The sequence below is a fragment of the Coregonus lavaretus genome, assembly GCF_964263955.1.
Source record: "Coregonus lavaretus genome assembly, contig: SUPER_35_unloc_6, whole genome shotgun sequence".
In the NCBI taxonomy this organism is placed as follows: Eukaryota; Metazoa; Chordata; class Actinopteri; order Salmoniformes; family Salmonidae; genus Coregonus; species Coregonus lavaretus.
In genome coordinates, this window is record NW_028167176.1 from 328,678 (window position 1) to 346,674 (window position 17,997).

Here is a 17,997-nt window from a genome sequence, read left to right on the forward strand (position 1 = left end):
ATTCCCAGTCATGTGAAATCCATAGATTAGGGCCTAATTTATTTATTTCAATTGACTGATTTCCTTATATGAACTGTAACTCAGTAAAATCTTTGAAATTGTTGAATGTTGTGTTTATATTTTTGTTCTGTATAGATTGACCCTATATATAGATTGATCCATAAATATTTGGACATTGACCAAGTTATTATTATTTTAGCTGTCTACCACAGCATATTGGCATTTAAATTAAATAATGAATATGAGCTGAAAGTGCAGACTTTCAGCTTTAATTTGAGGGTATTTACATCCAAATCAGGTGAACTGTGTAGGAATTACAGCACTTCTTATATGTGGTCAGCCCCTTTTTAAGGGACCAAAAGTAATTGGACAATTGGCTGCTCAGCTGTTCCATGGCCAGGTGTGTGTTATTCCCTCGTTAGTTAATTTACAAGTAAGCAGATAAAAGGTCTAGAGTTGATTTCAAGTGTGGCATTTGCATTTGGAATCTGTTGCTGTTAACCCTCAATTTGAAGTCCAAAGAGCTGTCACTGCCAGTGAAGCAAGCCATCATTAGGCTGAAAAATCAAAAACCCATAAGTGCGAGAGCAAAAACATTAGGTGTGGCCAAATCAACTATTTGGTGCATTCTTAAAAAGAAAGAATGCACTGGTGAGCTCAGGAACACCAAAAGGCCTGGAAGACCACGGAAAATAACTGTGGTGGATGACAGAATCATTATTTCCCTGGTGAAGAAAAACCCCTTCACAACAGTTGGCAAGATCAAGAACACCCTCCAGGAGGTAGGCGTATCTGTGTCAAAGTCAACAATCAAGAGAATACTTCACCAGAGTAAATACAGAGGGTTTACCACAAGATGTAAACCATTGGTAAGCCTCAAAAACAGGAAGACCAGATTAGCGTTTGCCAAAAAACGTCAAAAAGAAAAGCCTGTACAGTTCTGGAACAACATCCTATGGACAGATGAGACAAAGATCAACTTGTACCCGAATGATGAGAAGGGAAGGAACTGCTCATGATCCAAAGCATACCACCTCATCTGTGAAGCATGGTGGAGGTAGTGTTACGGCGTGGGCATGTATGGCTGCCAATGGAACGGGTTCCCTTGTATTTATTGATGATGTGACTGCTGACAAAAGCAGCAGGATGAATTATGAAGTGTTTAGGGCTATATTACCTGCTCAGATTCAGCCAAATGCTTCCAAACTCATTGGACGGTGCTTCACAGTGCAGATGGACAATGACCCAAAGCATTCTGCGAAAGCAACCCAATTCTTTAAGGCAAAGAAGTGGAATGATCTGCAATGGCCAAGTCAATCACCTGACCTGAATCCCATTGAGCATGCATTTCACTTGCTGAAGGCAAAACACCCCAAGAACAAGCAGGGACTGAAGACAGCTGCAGTAAAGGCAGAGCATCACCAGGGAAGAAACCCAGCATCTGGTGATGTCTATAGGTTCCAGACTTCAGACAGTCATTAACTGCAAAGGATTTGCAACCATGTATTAAAGCTCACAATTTAATTTATGATTATGTTAGTTTGTCCAATTACTTTTGAGCCCCTAAAATTGGGGGGCTATGTATAAAAATAATTGTAATTCCTACACAGTTCATACAATAATTTTGACAAAACCCTTACATTAAAGATGAAAGTCTACACTTAAAGCACATCTTGATTGTTTCCTTTCAAATCCATTGTGGTGGCGTATAGAGCGAAAATTATGCAAATTGCGTCATTGTCCAAATACTTACGGACCTGAGTGTAGATTGGCCCTATATAGATTAACCCTTTATATAGATTGAACCTAAATATATATTGACCCTAAATATACACTCACCGGCCAGTTTATTAGGCACACCACCCCGTTCACGAAAATTGATTGTTCCTACAGACTGAGTCACGTGGCCCGGGGCTTGCTATATAAAGCAGGCAGACAGGCATCGAGGTATTCAGTTACTGTTCGATTAAATGTATGAAAGGGAAAAACGAGTGATCAAAACGAGTGAACCTCCTGTTGCTTTTCACGCACGACAGTGTCTAGGGTTTCCAGAGAATGGTGCGACAAACAAAAAACATTCTGTCAGAGGCAGTCCTGTGTGCGAAAACAGCTCGTTGATGAGAGAGGTCGAAGGAGAATGGCAAGAATCGTGCAAGCTAACAGGCGGGCCACAAATAGACAAATAATGGCGCAGTACAACAGTGGTGTGCAGAACGGCATCTCGGAACGCACAACTCGTTGGTCCTTTTGCAGCAGACTACCACAGCGGGTTCCACTCCTATCAGCTAAAAACAAGAAGAAGCGGCTCCAGTGGGCACGCGATCACCAACACTGGACAATTGAGGAGTGGAAAAGCATTGCCTGGTCCGACGAATCCCGTTTCCTGTTGCGTCATGCTGATGGCAGTGTCAGGATTTGGCATAAGCAGCATAGTCATTGGGCCCATCCTGCCTGGTGTCAATGGTACAGGCTGGTGGCGGTGGTGTATCGCCGTCCAATCTGAAGCAACTGTGTGATGCCATCACGTCAGCATGGACCAACATCCCTGTGGAACGTTTCCGACTTGTAGAATCTATGACCCGAAGAATTCCGGCTGTTCTGGAGGGAAAGGGGGGTTTAACCCGGTACTGTGTGGGTGTACCTAATAAACTGGCCTAATAAATTGACCCTAAATATATATTGACCCTAAATACATATTCTCACATTGCTTCCAAATTAAATCAGGAGGTTGGAAGGGAAGGACATTTTCCTTTCAAAAGTACAGGAAATTAATGCAGTCCAAGAAGCTTCAGATGTTGTGTCCATGAGTTGAGTCAGTAAATTAACAACTTAATTCAAGCCATTGGATCAATAACATAGCCTAGTAATAGCTGAGTTATAATACACCTGTATTTGTTTGAGAGCTTTGTAGGACTCATGCCTGTTGACTTAATTCCTCCCTCCTCTTTTTAGACCAAATCTACTGTCGAAGAGGGGGAATAGAGTCTGGACAGACAGAGAAGTGTCCCCGACACTCAAAACGCAGAGCGAGGGAGAACTGTAGGATTGAGGTCCAAGTTGCAATATTTCAAAAGACTGTCCATTGAAATCTAGCAACTTGGACCTCGATCCTACAGTTCTCCCTCGCTCTGCGTTTTGAGTGTCAGGGGGACACTTTTCATCCCCAAGGATTACTCTCCAACAGGTTCCCCAAAGACATGGAAAAGCAACTGCAACAGCTAAAGTCTCGCTGGGCCAAGAGGCAGCTCCAGTGCAGCCTCTGCGGTAAGCCTTTCCCCCAGCCGGAGTACCTAAGGAGTCACATGCAGGTGCACGCGGGGGAGAAACCGCACGGCTGCACCCACTGCTTCTCCCACAGCCACCAGCTGAAGATGCATGAGAGGGTGCACACTGGAGAGAAACCGTTTCAATGTGTCTACTGTGGGAAGTCCTTCACCCAGTCAGGCCACATGAAGAAGCACCTCCTCGTCCACACTGGCAGCAGGCCACAGGACGTTGGGCTGCCCTGAGTGTTCCAGGGTGAAGTTTCCCCTAGGTACAGATCTAGGATCAGCTTCCTCTCCCCCAATCCTAACCTTAACCATTAGTGGAAGAAAAAAAATCCAACACTGACCCAATTACATCATCTAGGGGCAACTTCATACTACTCCACCCGACATAATGATAGGCAGGGGCAGGAGTTTTTCCTCACCACGTGACCAGACCAGGGAAAAACTCCTGGCCCTAGTTGTAAGAGGAATGTCTCCACACTACTGGGGTTTTCATATGAAAACTAGGTCTATGTGTTTTTAACAGTTTGGATGGTTTCCACATTGAACACTACCCTCTGTATGTAGGGGTTGTGTATTTAGTTCAACTGGCTTGATGCTTGGTCCAGAGTGGATTGATAATTTACAAGATATAACAAGTGAAGATTTTAAACATCCTTATGAATTTGTATTGCTGCAGTGGTGGACCAAAGAACAGTAATTAAGAATTAATTTCCATTTGCCTGTCAACAAGACACTGTAGATTGACTTTCAGACTGATAGGCTGTAAAGATGTGGATGGAATCCATATATATGTATTGTAGGCTAGTCTGTCATACTGTTGTAATTTACTTTTTTTTTTAAGTCAATGAACTGTTTGTCGTTAATTTTGTATTAGAGATACTACAAATAGTTAAATATTTTATTTTAGAAATATAATGAAATATTGTTTACACCAGAGAACAGCTGGTTTATTATGGAGGACTAAAAGTGCCACAATTAAATAAATAAATACACCATTAAATAATTACTTAAATCATTAAATAATTACTTAAATGTGTCATTAATTAATTAAAATTAGAATTAAATACATAAATGTGTTATTAAATGTGTCATTAATTAATTCAAATACCGATTCATTTTATGTAAAATACATATATAATAATTTCACTATTTACATTTACATTTCATGGTCCTGCGTTGGAGTGCTTCCTGAATTACTTAAAACTGTCAAACTGACCCATCAAAAGTTGGTAGGCGGAACCTAACGCCTGATTGGTTACCCTCTGCATCAAGCCAAGACAAATCAATTCTGGATAATGTCAGCAGGTCCTGCTTCTACATCCTCTGCTAAGTTTAAAATGTCTCTAACCAACTCCCTGGAAAGTTCACGGAGATCCTCCATTGTCTCTATCCAGGTTGGCCTACTCTACTTCAGACCAAAGCAATGGATCAGACTAGATTCGCGTTAGCCCCGCCCACTGACTTTGATGGGTCAGTTTGACAGTTTTAAGTAATTCATGAATCACTGCAATGCAGGATCATGAAATGTAAATGTAAATAGTGAAATAGTTATATATGTATTTTACATAAAATGAATCGGTATTTTAATTAATTAATGACACATTTAATAACACATTTATGTATTTAATTCTATTTTTAATTAATTAATGACACATTTAAGTAATTATTTAATGGTGTATTTATTTATTTAATTGTGGCACTTTTAGTCCTCCATAGTTTATTACATAGCTACAACATTGTTATTGTGGAGCACTCCTGTACAGTAGGTGGCGGTGTCCAACTTTCAACTCTACAGTTCAGCATATGATTATATTACTGTGATGATGAGGAAAAGGAAAAATTATCTCACCAGCTAAAAACAAAGCTAGCTAGCTATCCATGTTTACTTTATGATATGATTGTATTTGTTTTAATAGCTTGCTAGATAACTGTAGACAATCATAATATAGAAAACATAAAGACTGTTTACTTATTGAAAAGGGTCCAAAAGCGTCGGGCGACAATGTCGGGTTCCGTGGTCGAGTTCCAGGGGCAGATAGCCTCAATCATGGAGGTGCTAGCTAATGCGGCTGTAGCCGAAATCTGCAAAATTGTTGACGATGGCTACGCCGTTGTACATCTGGAGATTTGCCAAAGCCACAAGGAGAACGAATTTCTCAGGAGGAAAATGAAACTGATGGAACTTCAGGTCGCCAGTTTTCGAGCTGAGAGAATGTTGATGATCACAAGTTTACTGGAGAACGGAGACCAAGTAGAGACTTTCGGACAAGGTGGATAATTGTATAATATAAGGCAGTTTATTCAGAGGTAAAGATATCTGTAAATAGCGTGCACGGACCCGTTCGTCAATCTCGTAGGGCGATATCTGAGAGAGCGAGCCCCTAAACATTGTGTGCTGACATTTTATACAATAAAATGAAGTAGGTTGATTCTAGTAGTTCTGATCTTCTGATTGGTCCTGATGAGTTGGGCGAGGTCACCTCCAGGCTAGTGTCACTGTTGCATTGGCTCTGAGTCGGGTTCTCTGTCTTCAGATGTTCAGCCTAAGAGAAGGGGGTTTTTGTGTGTATGTGTGTGCATGTGTGTGTTTAACAATGATGATGTGTGTGTGTGTGTGTGTGTGCGTGTGTGTTTAACAATGATGATGTGTGTGTGTGTGTGTGTATGTATGTGTGTGTGTGTGTATGTTTAACAATGATGATGTGTGTGTGTGTGTGTATGTGTGTGTGTGTGTGGGGGTGTGTGTGTGTGTGTCCTCAGAGCAAGAACTCGTGAGTTGGAAGAACTGAGAGACCTATGGCGTGGGTGTTGTCCATAGCCACCTGCTGATAAGGCCGACAAGATAGAAGTCTCTTGTGCATTGTATTAAATACAAAGGCCCAACACAAGATGGGTCATGCACAAGATTTTAGTCAGACCAAGCTATAACATTATATATTTACTACGACAAGAACAAAGTTTTCAGAGGGGTCCGTCCACAACCGCTTCCATGGAATACGCCTGCTGAACAGACACAACAATCGAGAGACTGCAACGACAGGTTGGTGATGATGGTACATTTGACAGTGTGCACATAGCCTAAATTAAATTCATCTTCAATTTGACCCCATACAACAATTGTGTTTTACAAAGTTCAAAGCAAGCATAATACATTAATTATGCATGTAATGTCAATACAGTTAGGGCCTAGCTGTATTATTGACGTTCCACCTCAGGAAGCTGAAGAAATTCGACTTGGCCCCTAAGACCTTTATGAACCTACAGATGCACCATTGAGAGCATCCTTTCGGCCTGTATCACAGTCTGGTACTGTAATTGCACCGTCTGCAACCGCAGGGCTCTCTAGAGGGTGGTGCGGTCAGCCCAATGCATCACCGGGGGCACACTGCCTGCCTTCCAGGACATCTACAGCATCGGTGTCACAGGAAGGTCAAGATAATCAAGGACCTCAGCCACCCGAGCCACGGCCTGTTCACCCACTACCATCTAGAAGAAGGGTGCATCAAAGCTGGGACCGAGAGACTGAAAAACAGCTTGTCACCACTAGACAGCCTCCGCCCAGTGCCCTGCCCTGAACTTAGTCACTGTTACTAGCTGGCTAACACCCGGTATACTACCCAGCACCTTAGAGATTGCTGCCCTATGTACATAATCATTGAACACTGGTCACTTTAATACTGTTTACATACTGTTTTAACCACTTCATATATATACACAGTATTCTAGTCAAGGCTCATCCTATATAAATACTGCTGTACACAAGTTGTCTATACACACCATTATATACATATATATTTATTCCGGACTCTGACATTGGTCGTTCTGATATTTCTTAATTCCTTTCTTTTTCTTTTTTGGATTTGTGTGTATTGTTTTGTATTGTTAGGCATTACTGCACTGTTGGAGCTAGAAACATAAGCATTTCGCTGCACCTGCGATAACATCTGCAAAATATGTGTATGCGACCAATTACATTTGATTTGAGGATGTATCATGCTAGGATCCTTCTAGCTCTATTGACACATAACATACGTCATGAATGCATTATGCTTGCTTTGTACTTTGTAACACACCATTGATGGATGGGGTCAAATTAACCTCCCCCTTTATTTCCAGGACCTACTTGGCAAAGCAGAGCCAGACTTTCCAACAGGAGTTTTGGGAACAGCAGCATTCAAAGAGACAGACAGCCCATAGACGTGGACCAAGAGGATGTCTCTTGTGATGAGGTAGTGATGAGGTACAGTGAGGGAAAAAAGTATTTGATCCCCTGCTGATTTTGTACGTTTGCCCACTGACAAAGAAATGATCAGTCTATAATTTTAATGGTAGGTTTATTTGAACAGTGAGAGACAGAATAAAAACAAAAAAATCCAGAAAATCGCATGTCAAATTTTTTTACATTGATTTGCATTTTAATGAGGGAAATAAGTATTTGACCCCCTCTCAATCAGAAAGATTTCTGGCTCCCAGGTGTCTTTTATGCAGGTAACGAGCTGACATTAGGAGCACACTCTTAAAGGGAGTGCTCCTAATCTCAGCTTGTTACCTGTATAAAAGACACCTGTCCACAAAAGCAATCAATCAATCAGATTCCAAACTCTCCACCATGGCCAAGACCAAAGAGCTCTCCAAGGATGTCAGGGACAAGATTGTAGACCTACACAAGGCTGGAATGGGCTACAAGACCATCGCCAAGCAGCTTGGTGAGAAGGTGACAACAGTTGGTGTGATTAATGGAAGAAATGGAAGAAACACAAAATAACTGTCAATCTCCCTCGGCCTGGGGCTCCATGCAAGATCTCACCTCGTGGAGTAGCAATGATCATGAGAACGGTGAGGAATCAGCCCAGAACTACACCGGGAGGATCTTGTCAATGATCTCAAGGCAGCTGGGACCATAGTCACCAAGAAAACAATTGGTAACACACTACGCCGTGAAGGATTGAAATCCTGCAGCGCCCGCAAGGTCCCCCTGCTCAAGAAAGCACATATACATGCCCGTCTGAAGTTTGCCAATGAACATCTGAATGATTCAGAGGAGAACTGGGTGAAAGTGTTGTGGTCAGATGAGACCAAAATGGAGCTCTTTGGCATCAACTCAACTCGCCGTGTTTGGAGGAGGAGGAATGCTGCCTATGACCCCAAGAACACCATCCCCACCGTCAAACATGGAGGTGGAAACATTATGCTTTGGGGGTGTTTTTCTGCTAAGGGGACAGGACAACTTCAACGCATCAAAGGGACGATGGACGGGGCCATGTACCGTCACGTCTTGGGTGAGAACCTCCTTCCCTCAGCCAGGGCATTGAAAATGGGTCGTGGATGGGTATTCCAGCATGACAATGACCCAAAACACACAGCCAAGGCAACAAAGGAGTGGCTCAAGAAGAAGCACATTAAGGTCCTGGAGAGGCCTAGCCAGTCTCCAGACCTTAATCCCATAGAAAATCTGTGGAGGGAGCTGAAGGTTCGAGTTGCCAAACGTCAGCCTCGAAACCTTAATGACTTGGAGAAGATCTGCAAAGAGGAGTGGGACAAAATCCCTCCTGAGATGTGTGCAAACCTGGTGGCCAACTACAAGAAACGTCTGACCTCTGATTGCCAACAAGGGTTTTGCCAACAAGTACTAAGTCATGTTTTGCAGAGGGGTCAAATACTTATTTCCCTCATTAAAATGCAAATCAATTTATAACATTTTTGACATGCATTTTTCTGGATTTTGTTGTTGTTATTCTGTCTCTCACTGTTCAAATAAACCCACCATTACAATTAGACTGATCATTTCTTTGTCAGTGGGCAAACGTACAAAATCAGCAGGGGATCAAATACTTTTTTCCCTCACTGTAAGTCCCAATTTTAACAGCCGATTTCAAACTGTCACAGACCTATGTCTGTTTTAGTCTCAGACACCAGACACTTCCGCCTGGGGATGAGGTTATGTCTGTATAGACGTGTATGCCAGCACATTATAACCAGTGATGTAGTGGTAAAAAATAGGTGGGTAAACAGTGATCGTCGTTCATGTTGAGTAAAGTAACACTCCCTATACTTTCAGTATATTTTTTGCGCAAAAAGTGTGTAAATGTTTGAGCAAAAAACTAAAGGTGGAGTTTACCCTCCACTACTCCACTGATTATAACACAATAACAACAAGGCAACTACTATGAATTTTACTAAATCCCATGTCATGCCCATATCTCCATTCAGTAGATAGTGTATGCTCTGTCTCACTCACTCATCTCTCCTACTTAACCCCATCAGCAGTCAGCAGAGACAGAGGACGGGGAACCAGACCTGCTGATCATCAAGGAAGAGGGAGAAGCAGATGACCAGGACTCTAGGTCCAGCCACCCAGCCAGAACAGTGGAGGGCAGCAGAGAGCTAACCACCCAACCGGCTGCAGCCACCACAGAGGACCCCGCCCTCCAGCCCAGAGGCAACATCAACACTGCTATGGAGGTCAGTGGATCTGACGACGTCCTCCTCCAATCAGAAACAGGGACTGTGAACCAGGGACCCCAGCAGTACACAGGATTTGAACCCAGAGCAGAGAGACAGAGTCTGGACACAAAGTGTGACGTGAACGGGGGCCTCAATCTTCTAAGAGATTCTTTAAACCAGGTGTGGAGAGAGGTAGTAGTGACTGATGATGGTGCCTCTGCTGCTCACACTAAAGTAATGGACCTAGGGAGTGTCCCAGTGGGCTCAGAAATGCAGACTAGCTCTACCATAGAAATGAGAAGTGTAAGGTTAGAAAACCACAGGTTCCATTCCTCATCAGAACATGTGATAGTGATTGACTCTGTATCCAGTGGGCAGCAGGCAGATAGAGATTTTGAGTGGGGTCAGGTGGGTACAGGTACTACACCACAGGTCAATGGGACTGGACATAAGCAGGGAGTGGGAGTGTTTAACAGAAACGCACCAATGATTCACCCCGAATCGATGAGAGACAACACTATGCAATTGGTTTCACCCAGCTACCGGCCCTCAGAGATAAATACAGGCATGCATCTTGGCACAGGAAATGCAGGTGATGCTAACAAAGCTAGTTGGTGTTCGTTGGCAAGCCTCCATAGACATTCTGAAATACCAGGAAGAGGAGCTCAAGAACCAGCTCATACCCAACTTCCTGTCAGCCAATTTAGACCAAGCGCCACAACTTCCTGTCACTCGAGTAATCTCGCCACACACGTTAGACCAGGCACCGTAGAACGACCATACGGTTTCCCGAGCTGCCATAAGAAGTTTGTCCACGGGAGTGACTTGCAGCAGCACGCTGCCATCCAGACCAGAAAGCGGGGGTTTGCCTGCACCTTCTGTGAGAAGAGCTTTGAGGGCGCCAGCCATCTCCAAATGCACCAGAACGTCCACACCGGCGAGAAGCCCTTCAGTTGTGCACAGTGCGGGCGCAGGTTCTCCCACTCCAGCAATCTGAAAAGACATCAGAAGCTTCATCATTGACAACTGACACAGAAGCAAGAGATTCCTATTGAAAAATGCTGTTATAGCAATATCATGAGTTCTAACGTAGTCATATGTCTGCAGGATGTTTGCCCTGGTCTCATACATCTACAATACAACGTGGTTCATATTTACATTATCTACAAAGACTGTTACGTTTTTTTGTCTCCTTGGCTCTTTTAGTGTCAACAGGATCACTCACATTGTCTGTTAAGGTTGATAATGGTTGGTTCTCTAAAGTTATGGCAGATACTGAAATTGTACTGTGAGAGTGAAAAACTGTTCTTTTGTACCAATTTGACCAATGGCTATTGCTGCATGTTTATCAATTTCTATAATTCCATCAATAAATAATATTTTTCAAATAATTTCATAGTGCTTCTTGACTCTAAATATACAGTACCAGTCAAAAGTTTGGACACACCTACTCATTCAAGGGTTTTTCTTTATTTTTACTATTTTCTACATTGTAGAATAATAGCGAAGACATCAAAACTATCAAATAACACATATGGAGTCATGTAGTAACCAAAAAAGTGTTAAACAAATCCAAATATATTTTATATTTAAGATTCTACAAATAGCCACCCTTTGCTTTGATGACAGCTTTGCACACTCTTGGCATTCTCTTAACCATCTTCATCTTGAAGGAGTTCCCACATATGCTGAGCACTTGTTGGCTGCTTTTCCTTCACTCTGCAGTCCGACTCATCCCAAACCATCTCAATTGGGTTGAGGTCAGGGGATTGTGGAGGCCAGGTCATCTGATGCAGGACTCCATCACTCTCCTTCTTGGTAAAATAGCCCTTACACAGCCTGGAGGTGTGTTGGGTCATTGTCCTGTTGAAAAACAAATGATAGTCCCACTAAGCGCAAACCAGATGGGATGGCGCATCGCTACAGAATGCTGTGGAAGCCAGTTTCATCATGGTGCTTGATGGTTTTTGCAACTGCACTTGAAGAAACTTTAAAAGTTCTTGACATTTTCCGTATTACTCTGACCTTCATGTCTTAAAGTAATGATGGACTGTCGTTTCTCTTTGCTTATTTGAGCTGTTCTTGCCATAATATGGACTTGGTCTTTTACCAAATAGGGCTATCTTCTGTATGTCACCTGGTCACAACACAACTAATTGGCTCAAACGCATTAAGAAGGAATGAAATTCCACAAATTAACTTAAGAAGGCACACCTGTTAATTGAAATGCATTCCAGGTGACTACCTCATGAAGCTGGTTGAGAGAATGCCAAGAGTGTGCAAAGCTGTCAAAGGCAAAGGGTGGCTATTTGAAGAATCTCAAATATATTTTGATTTGTTTAACACTTGTTTGGTTACTATATGATTCCATATGTGTTATTTCATAGTTTTGATGTCTTCACTATTATTCTACAATGTAACAAATTGTAAAAATAAAGAAAAACCCTTGAATGAGTAGGTGTGTCCAAACCTTTGACTGGTAGTGTATATTCTCACATTGACCTAAATATATTGGAAGGAAAGGACGTTTTCCTATTATAAGTACAGTGAATTATTGAAGTCCAATTTGAGTTTTATATGTTTTGAGGACAGAGAAGCTTTAGATTTGCTGTGTCCATGAGTTTAGTCAGTAAATTAACAACTTAATTCAATCCATTGGATCAATAATATAGCCTAGTCATAGCTGAGTTATAATAGACCTGTATTTGTTTGAGAGCTTTGTAAGGCTCATGCCTGTCAACTTAATTCCTCCCTCCTCTTTTCAGGCCAAATCTACTGTGGAAGGGGCGAGAGACCTCCAGCCATGGAAGAAAGAAGAGGATCTGAGGGAGATGCCAGGTAATGCTGAATGGATTGCTGTAATGGTGGCTGTAAGGAAAAATGACATACTGATTGACTACCTCATTGTTTTATTTGACTGCATATGACCATCATGCTTTTGTTGTCTCTTCAGGCACTGACAGTGGCCAGATAATGACAGACCCAAACACACAGACCTCTCCAGAAACAGACCAAGCAGAGCTCACTGAGCAGCTCAGAACCAAACACATCATAGTGAATGTCAACAGGTCAGACACGGAGCCTGAGAGGCTGAGCCAGGCGCTCCAACTCACAGGTCCAGGACCTGTTGCTAAACAGAAGTGCAGCCTGAACCCCGAGAGAACAACCGATCTGCCTGGAACCTCCCGTAAGCAAAGAGGCAGTGATACAGTGACTGAGCGGCCATCTTGTTCTAGTTATGCTGCCGAGACAGTCTCAGGAAGCCCCTCGCCTCTCACAAAGATGAACCCCATTCCCCCACTTCCTCAGATGGTGAGGGGTGAACACGAGAATTCCCAGGGCGGTTCAGAGGTCAAATCTGAGGTCATAGTTATCGACCCCCTTCCTGTTGACGAGGGGGAGGGTGGGGATGACACGCCCTCTTCCTGGGGACAAGGTGACATCATGGAACCCAGGCATCATCAAGGAGGACATAGTGAAGCAGATGCCATGCTTCTTGGAGGACATTGGAGTAACACTCATCATCATCATTCTCACCCAGGTGTCCAGGCAGCAGCGCGACAGAACTCACATGAGAATCTGTTCTACACCATTGGCATGGACGGCGCTTTCGACAACCGCCTTGGCACCTTTCAGAACCCCGCAACCACCGCCACTGCTCCATTCGCCACGGGAACCGGAGAGCTGCAGTACCCCTCCTGGGTGGATTTCCCTGGGAGCGCCCCCGACACCCACCTGGGCGACATGACTGGGACTCATCAGGACAGAGGGGTGGGGGAGGAGGGGGCGAGGTCCTACAGGTGCACCTTCTGCGGGAGGGAGTACCCTCATCAGTGCCAGCTCAAGATGCACCAGAGGGTCCACACAGGGGAGAAACCGTACGAGTGCGCCCAGTGTGGGAAGCAGTTCAGCCAGCTGTGCAGCCTGAAGCGGCACCAGAGAGTACACACAGGGGAGAAACCTTTCAGATGCGCTCAATGCGGGAAACAGTTCTCTCATTCCAGCAACCTAAAAGTGCATCAGAGCGTCCATACGGGTGAGAAACTGTTCCACTGCACCCAGTGTGGAAAGAACTTCTCCTTTCTGAGCAATCTGATAAGACACCAGGCAGTTCATGCACGTAAATTATAGGTTGTGTTGTGTTGATTTGGGATTGTGTTTTCTGAATTTATTGTAAATTGAATGAAGTGTATGATTGCTCTGTCTTAAAGGTTGTTACCTGTTATTTTTGACTGCAGATTGTTATATTTGTTCATGTTGGTTGTTGTTGTCTAAAAAGGTTAACGTTTTTATAGCATAAATTCATACAGTATTTGTGAAGCAAACTAAGATTTTCACAACGAACATGCTTAAAGTTAAAAGGTTCTCTGTGATAAAGTTTTGAGAAATAAACCAATTTAGAGGATGAGAGTAATACATTTAGCTTTATCTCTGCAAAGACAACTCTGTGATCTCAGTGTTTACGGTAAATTGTCTCCGGAAGTAGATTGTTTAACCACGGAAAAGGGTCTTGCTCGGGAAAGTTTGTTTACTAGCTAAATAATAACAAAGACGTCCAACTAAGTCATTTTTCGTGCGCGTGTAGCTTCCGTTATGGAAACTTTACCATTAACAGCCGTACGAGCAGTGTGTCAAATAATGGAAGAAAGCTACGCTGCTCTTCGTGTGGAAATGGAGGGTCGCCATGAACCGAACAGGAAGCCCCTGACGATGGAGTGTGACACAGAGAAGGCAACTGCAAGCATGGAACCCTTGCCGTTCTGATCGTATTCAAATGTCTGGTGAGATTATAGCCTCTTTTTAGAATCCGAGAGTGAAATAATTACGCACTCGTCTCTAACATGTAGGCTCAGCATTGCTGAACAGTCCCATTACAAGTCAGAATGTTGAACAAACTTCATTTCAATTTACTTGACCTGTTGTCCGCTGATTTTGTCTCTGTGTCAGAAGTAATCTGATACAAAATATCCACAAGAAGGTGTTATCAACCCGAGCTTCAGTATGCTCACAGATAGAATAAATATCTTTGGTATGCTGGTCTGTATATCATTTGTATTTCCGTTTTGTACTTTCAATACTGATGCAATTTGCACATGACAAACACTTGCACAATATGTCGGAACCTAACCGAACCGCAAACACTTAAAGCTTAAAGCAGAACAGGACAAATGATTGTCAGAAACAAACCAGAATGGAATACATGGAATACGAATGCACAAGTAAAGAATCTTAGGCCTATGGGACACATGCTTTTTCTAGGTTTTTGCGTCTATTATGTATATAAACCCTGGATTGCTGATGCTATGTATTGGCCATTGACAGTCTTTGAAGCCACCGGTCGGCCATATTGGCACTCCCCAGTAGGAGCAGTCTTCCATAGGAATGAATGGAATTCTACAGTGTTTCAATTCTATGTTTCAACGATAAAATTACATGTATTTGTGTTGTTGTAGTGGGGACCGTAACATTAGTAATAAAAAAAAATTATACTTTAAAGAAGATTTTATATTTTTTCATTTTTATGTTTAGCTCACATAATATAATTTAAAAGTATGCATTAAGGTGCATAATAGAATAAACGTGGCAAAAACAAATGTAGACAATTATAAATGCATTTCTATAGCTTCCAGCCACCCAGCCAGAACAGTGGAGGGCAGTAGAGAGCTAACCACACAACTGGCGGCAGCCATCACAGAGGACCCTGCCATTCAGTCCAATGGCCCCAGAGGCAACAACTGCAACATCCACACTGCTATGGAGGTCAGTGGATCTGACGTCGTCGTCCTCCAATCAGAAACATGGAATGTGAACCAGGGACCACAGGGAGTGTGCAATTGGCATGCTGACTTCAGTAATATCCACCAGAGCTGTTGCCAGAGAAGTTAATGTTAATTTCTCTACCATAAGCCGCCTCCATCATTCTTTATCATCAGCTCGCTGGATAGATTCCAACCAACTCAATACACCAAGTACACATGTTGATCAGGAGCTCTCTCGGGGCAGTCCCGTTAGATCTCTTATACAGTGGGGGAAAAAAGTATTTAGTCAGTCACCAATTGTGCAAGTTCTCCCACTTAAAAATATGTGAGAGGCCTGTAATTTTCATCATAGGTACACGTCAACTATGACAGACAAAATTAGAAAGAAAAATCCAGAAAATCACATTGTAGGATTTTTAATGAATTTATTTGCTAATTATGGTGGAAAATAAGTATTTGGTCAATAACTAAAGTTTCTCAATACTTTGTTATACAGTGAGCTCCATAATTCACTGGACAGTGACCATTCTTTTGTTATTTTGGTTCTGTACTCTAGCACTTTGAGTTTGAAAGGATACAATGACAATGAGGGTGAAGTGCAGACTGTCAGCTTTAATTTGAGGGTATTTTCATACATATCGGATGAACCGTTTACGAATTATAGAAGCTTTTGTACATAGTCCCCCCCATTTTCGGGCATCAAAAAACATTGGATAGTTTAACATAATGTAGAATAAAGTAATCATTGTTAATATTTGGTCGCATATCCTTTGCATGCAATGACTGCTTGAAGTCTGCGATGCATCGCCATCACCAGACGCTGGGTATCTTCCCTGGTGATGCTCTGCCAGGCCTGTACTGCAGCCATCTTCAGTTCCTGCTTGTTTCGGGGACTTATTGCCTTAAGTCTCCTCTTCAGCATGTAAAATGCATGTTCAATTGGATTCAGATCTGGTGATTGACTCGGCCAGTCAAGGATTCTCCACTTTTTGGCCATCAAAAACCCATTTGTTGCTCTAGCAGTATGTTTAGGGTCATTGTCTTGTTGCATGATTAAGTGCCGTCCAATGAGTTTGGAGGCATTTGGTTTTATCTGAGCAGATAAAATATTTCTGTAGACTTCAGAATTCATTGTTCTACTTCTGTCTGCAGTCACATCATCGATGAAGACAAGTGAGCCTGTTCCACTGGCAGCCATACAGGCCCAAGCCATAACACCCCCTCCACCATGTTTCATGGATGAGGTGGTATGCTTTGGATCATGGGCATTTCTTTTTTTTCTCCACACTTTTGTCTTTCCATCACTCTGGTACATGTTAATCTTTGTCTCATCTGTCCACAATACTTTTTTCCAGAACTCTTGGGGCTCTTTTAGGTGCTTTTTAGCAAACTGTAATCTTGCCTTTCTGTTCTTCAGGCTTATCAGTGGTTTGCATCTTGTAGTGTACCCTCTGTAGTCCTGCTGGTGTAGTCTTCTGCGTATGGTAGACTTTGACACATCTACACCTGCATCCAGGAGAGTGTTTTTGATCTGTTGGGCTGTTATCAGGGGGTTTTTCTTCACCATAGAGAGTATTCTCCGGTCATCCACTACAGTGGTCTTCCTCTGTCTACCGTGTCTTTTGACATAATTGAGTTCACCGGTTGTTTTTTTCTTGTTAATGATGAACAAAACTGTTGACTTGGGCATGGCCAGGGTTTTTGCAATGTTCCTGAATGATTGATTTTCATTTCTGAGCCTTATGACGGCCAACTTCATTTGCATCGACACTGCTGTCTTCCTCGTGTTGTCACACCCCAATAACAACCTCCAAAGGCAATAGCAAAGTCTAGAATCATTACTATTCATCAACAGCTCTCCTGCATTCACTAATGACACAAATGAATACACCTGCCTAACGACACACATCTGTGAAGCCAATTTAACAAATACTTGTAGTACCTTAAAATGGGGGGACCATGTACAAAAGGTGCTGTCATTTCTAAACGGTTCATCCGATATGTATGAAAATACCCTCAAATTAAAGCTGACAGTCTGCACTTCACGCTCATTGTATCCTTTCAAACTCAAAGTGCTAGAGTACAGAACCAAAATAACAAAACAATGGTCACTGTCCAATGAATTATGGAGCTCACTGTATAACCTTTGTTGGCAATGACACAGGTCAAACGTTTTCTGTAAGTCTTCACAAGGTTTTCACACACTGTTGCTGGTATTTTGGCCCATTCCTCCATGCAGATCTCCTCTAGAGCAGTGATGTTTTGGGGCTGTCACTGGGCAACACGGACCTTCAACTCCCTCCAAAGATTTTCTATGGGGTTGAGATCTGGAGACTGGCTAGGCCACTCCAGGACCTTGAAATGCTTCTTACGAAGCCACTCCTTCGTTGCCCGGGCGGTGTGTTTGGGATCATTGTCATGCTGAAAGACCCAGCCACGTTTCATCTTCAATGCCCTTGCTGATGGAAGGAGGTTTTCACTCAAAATCTCACAATACATGGCCCCATTCATTCTTTCCTTTA

The 17,997-nt window shown here is 42.8% G+C and overlaps 1 protein-coding gene across 1 annotated transcript; it reads left to right on the forward strand.

Moving 5' to 3' along the window:
• Window positions 1-9,710: 9,710 nt before the first annotated feature.
• LOC311110494 (uncharacterized protein) lies at window positions 9,711-14,071 on the forward strand. The gene is made up of 3 exons (XM_084189054.1): window positions 9,711-9,734; window positions 12,482-12,554; window positions 12,670-14,071. Exons 1-3 carry the CDS (start codon window positions 9,729-9,731, stop codon window positions 13,845-13,847), a joined length of 1,257 nt encoding a protein of 418 aa, XP_084045180.1. The 5' UTR covers window positions 9,711-9,728; the 3' UTR covers window positions 13,848-14,071.
• The last annotated feature ends 3,926 nt before the right edge of the window (window positions 14,072-17,997 follow it).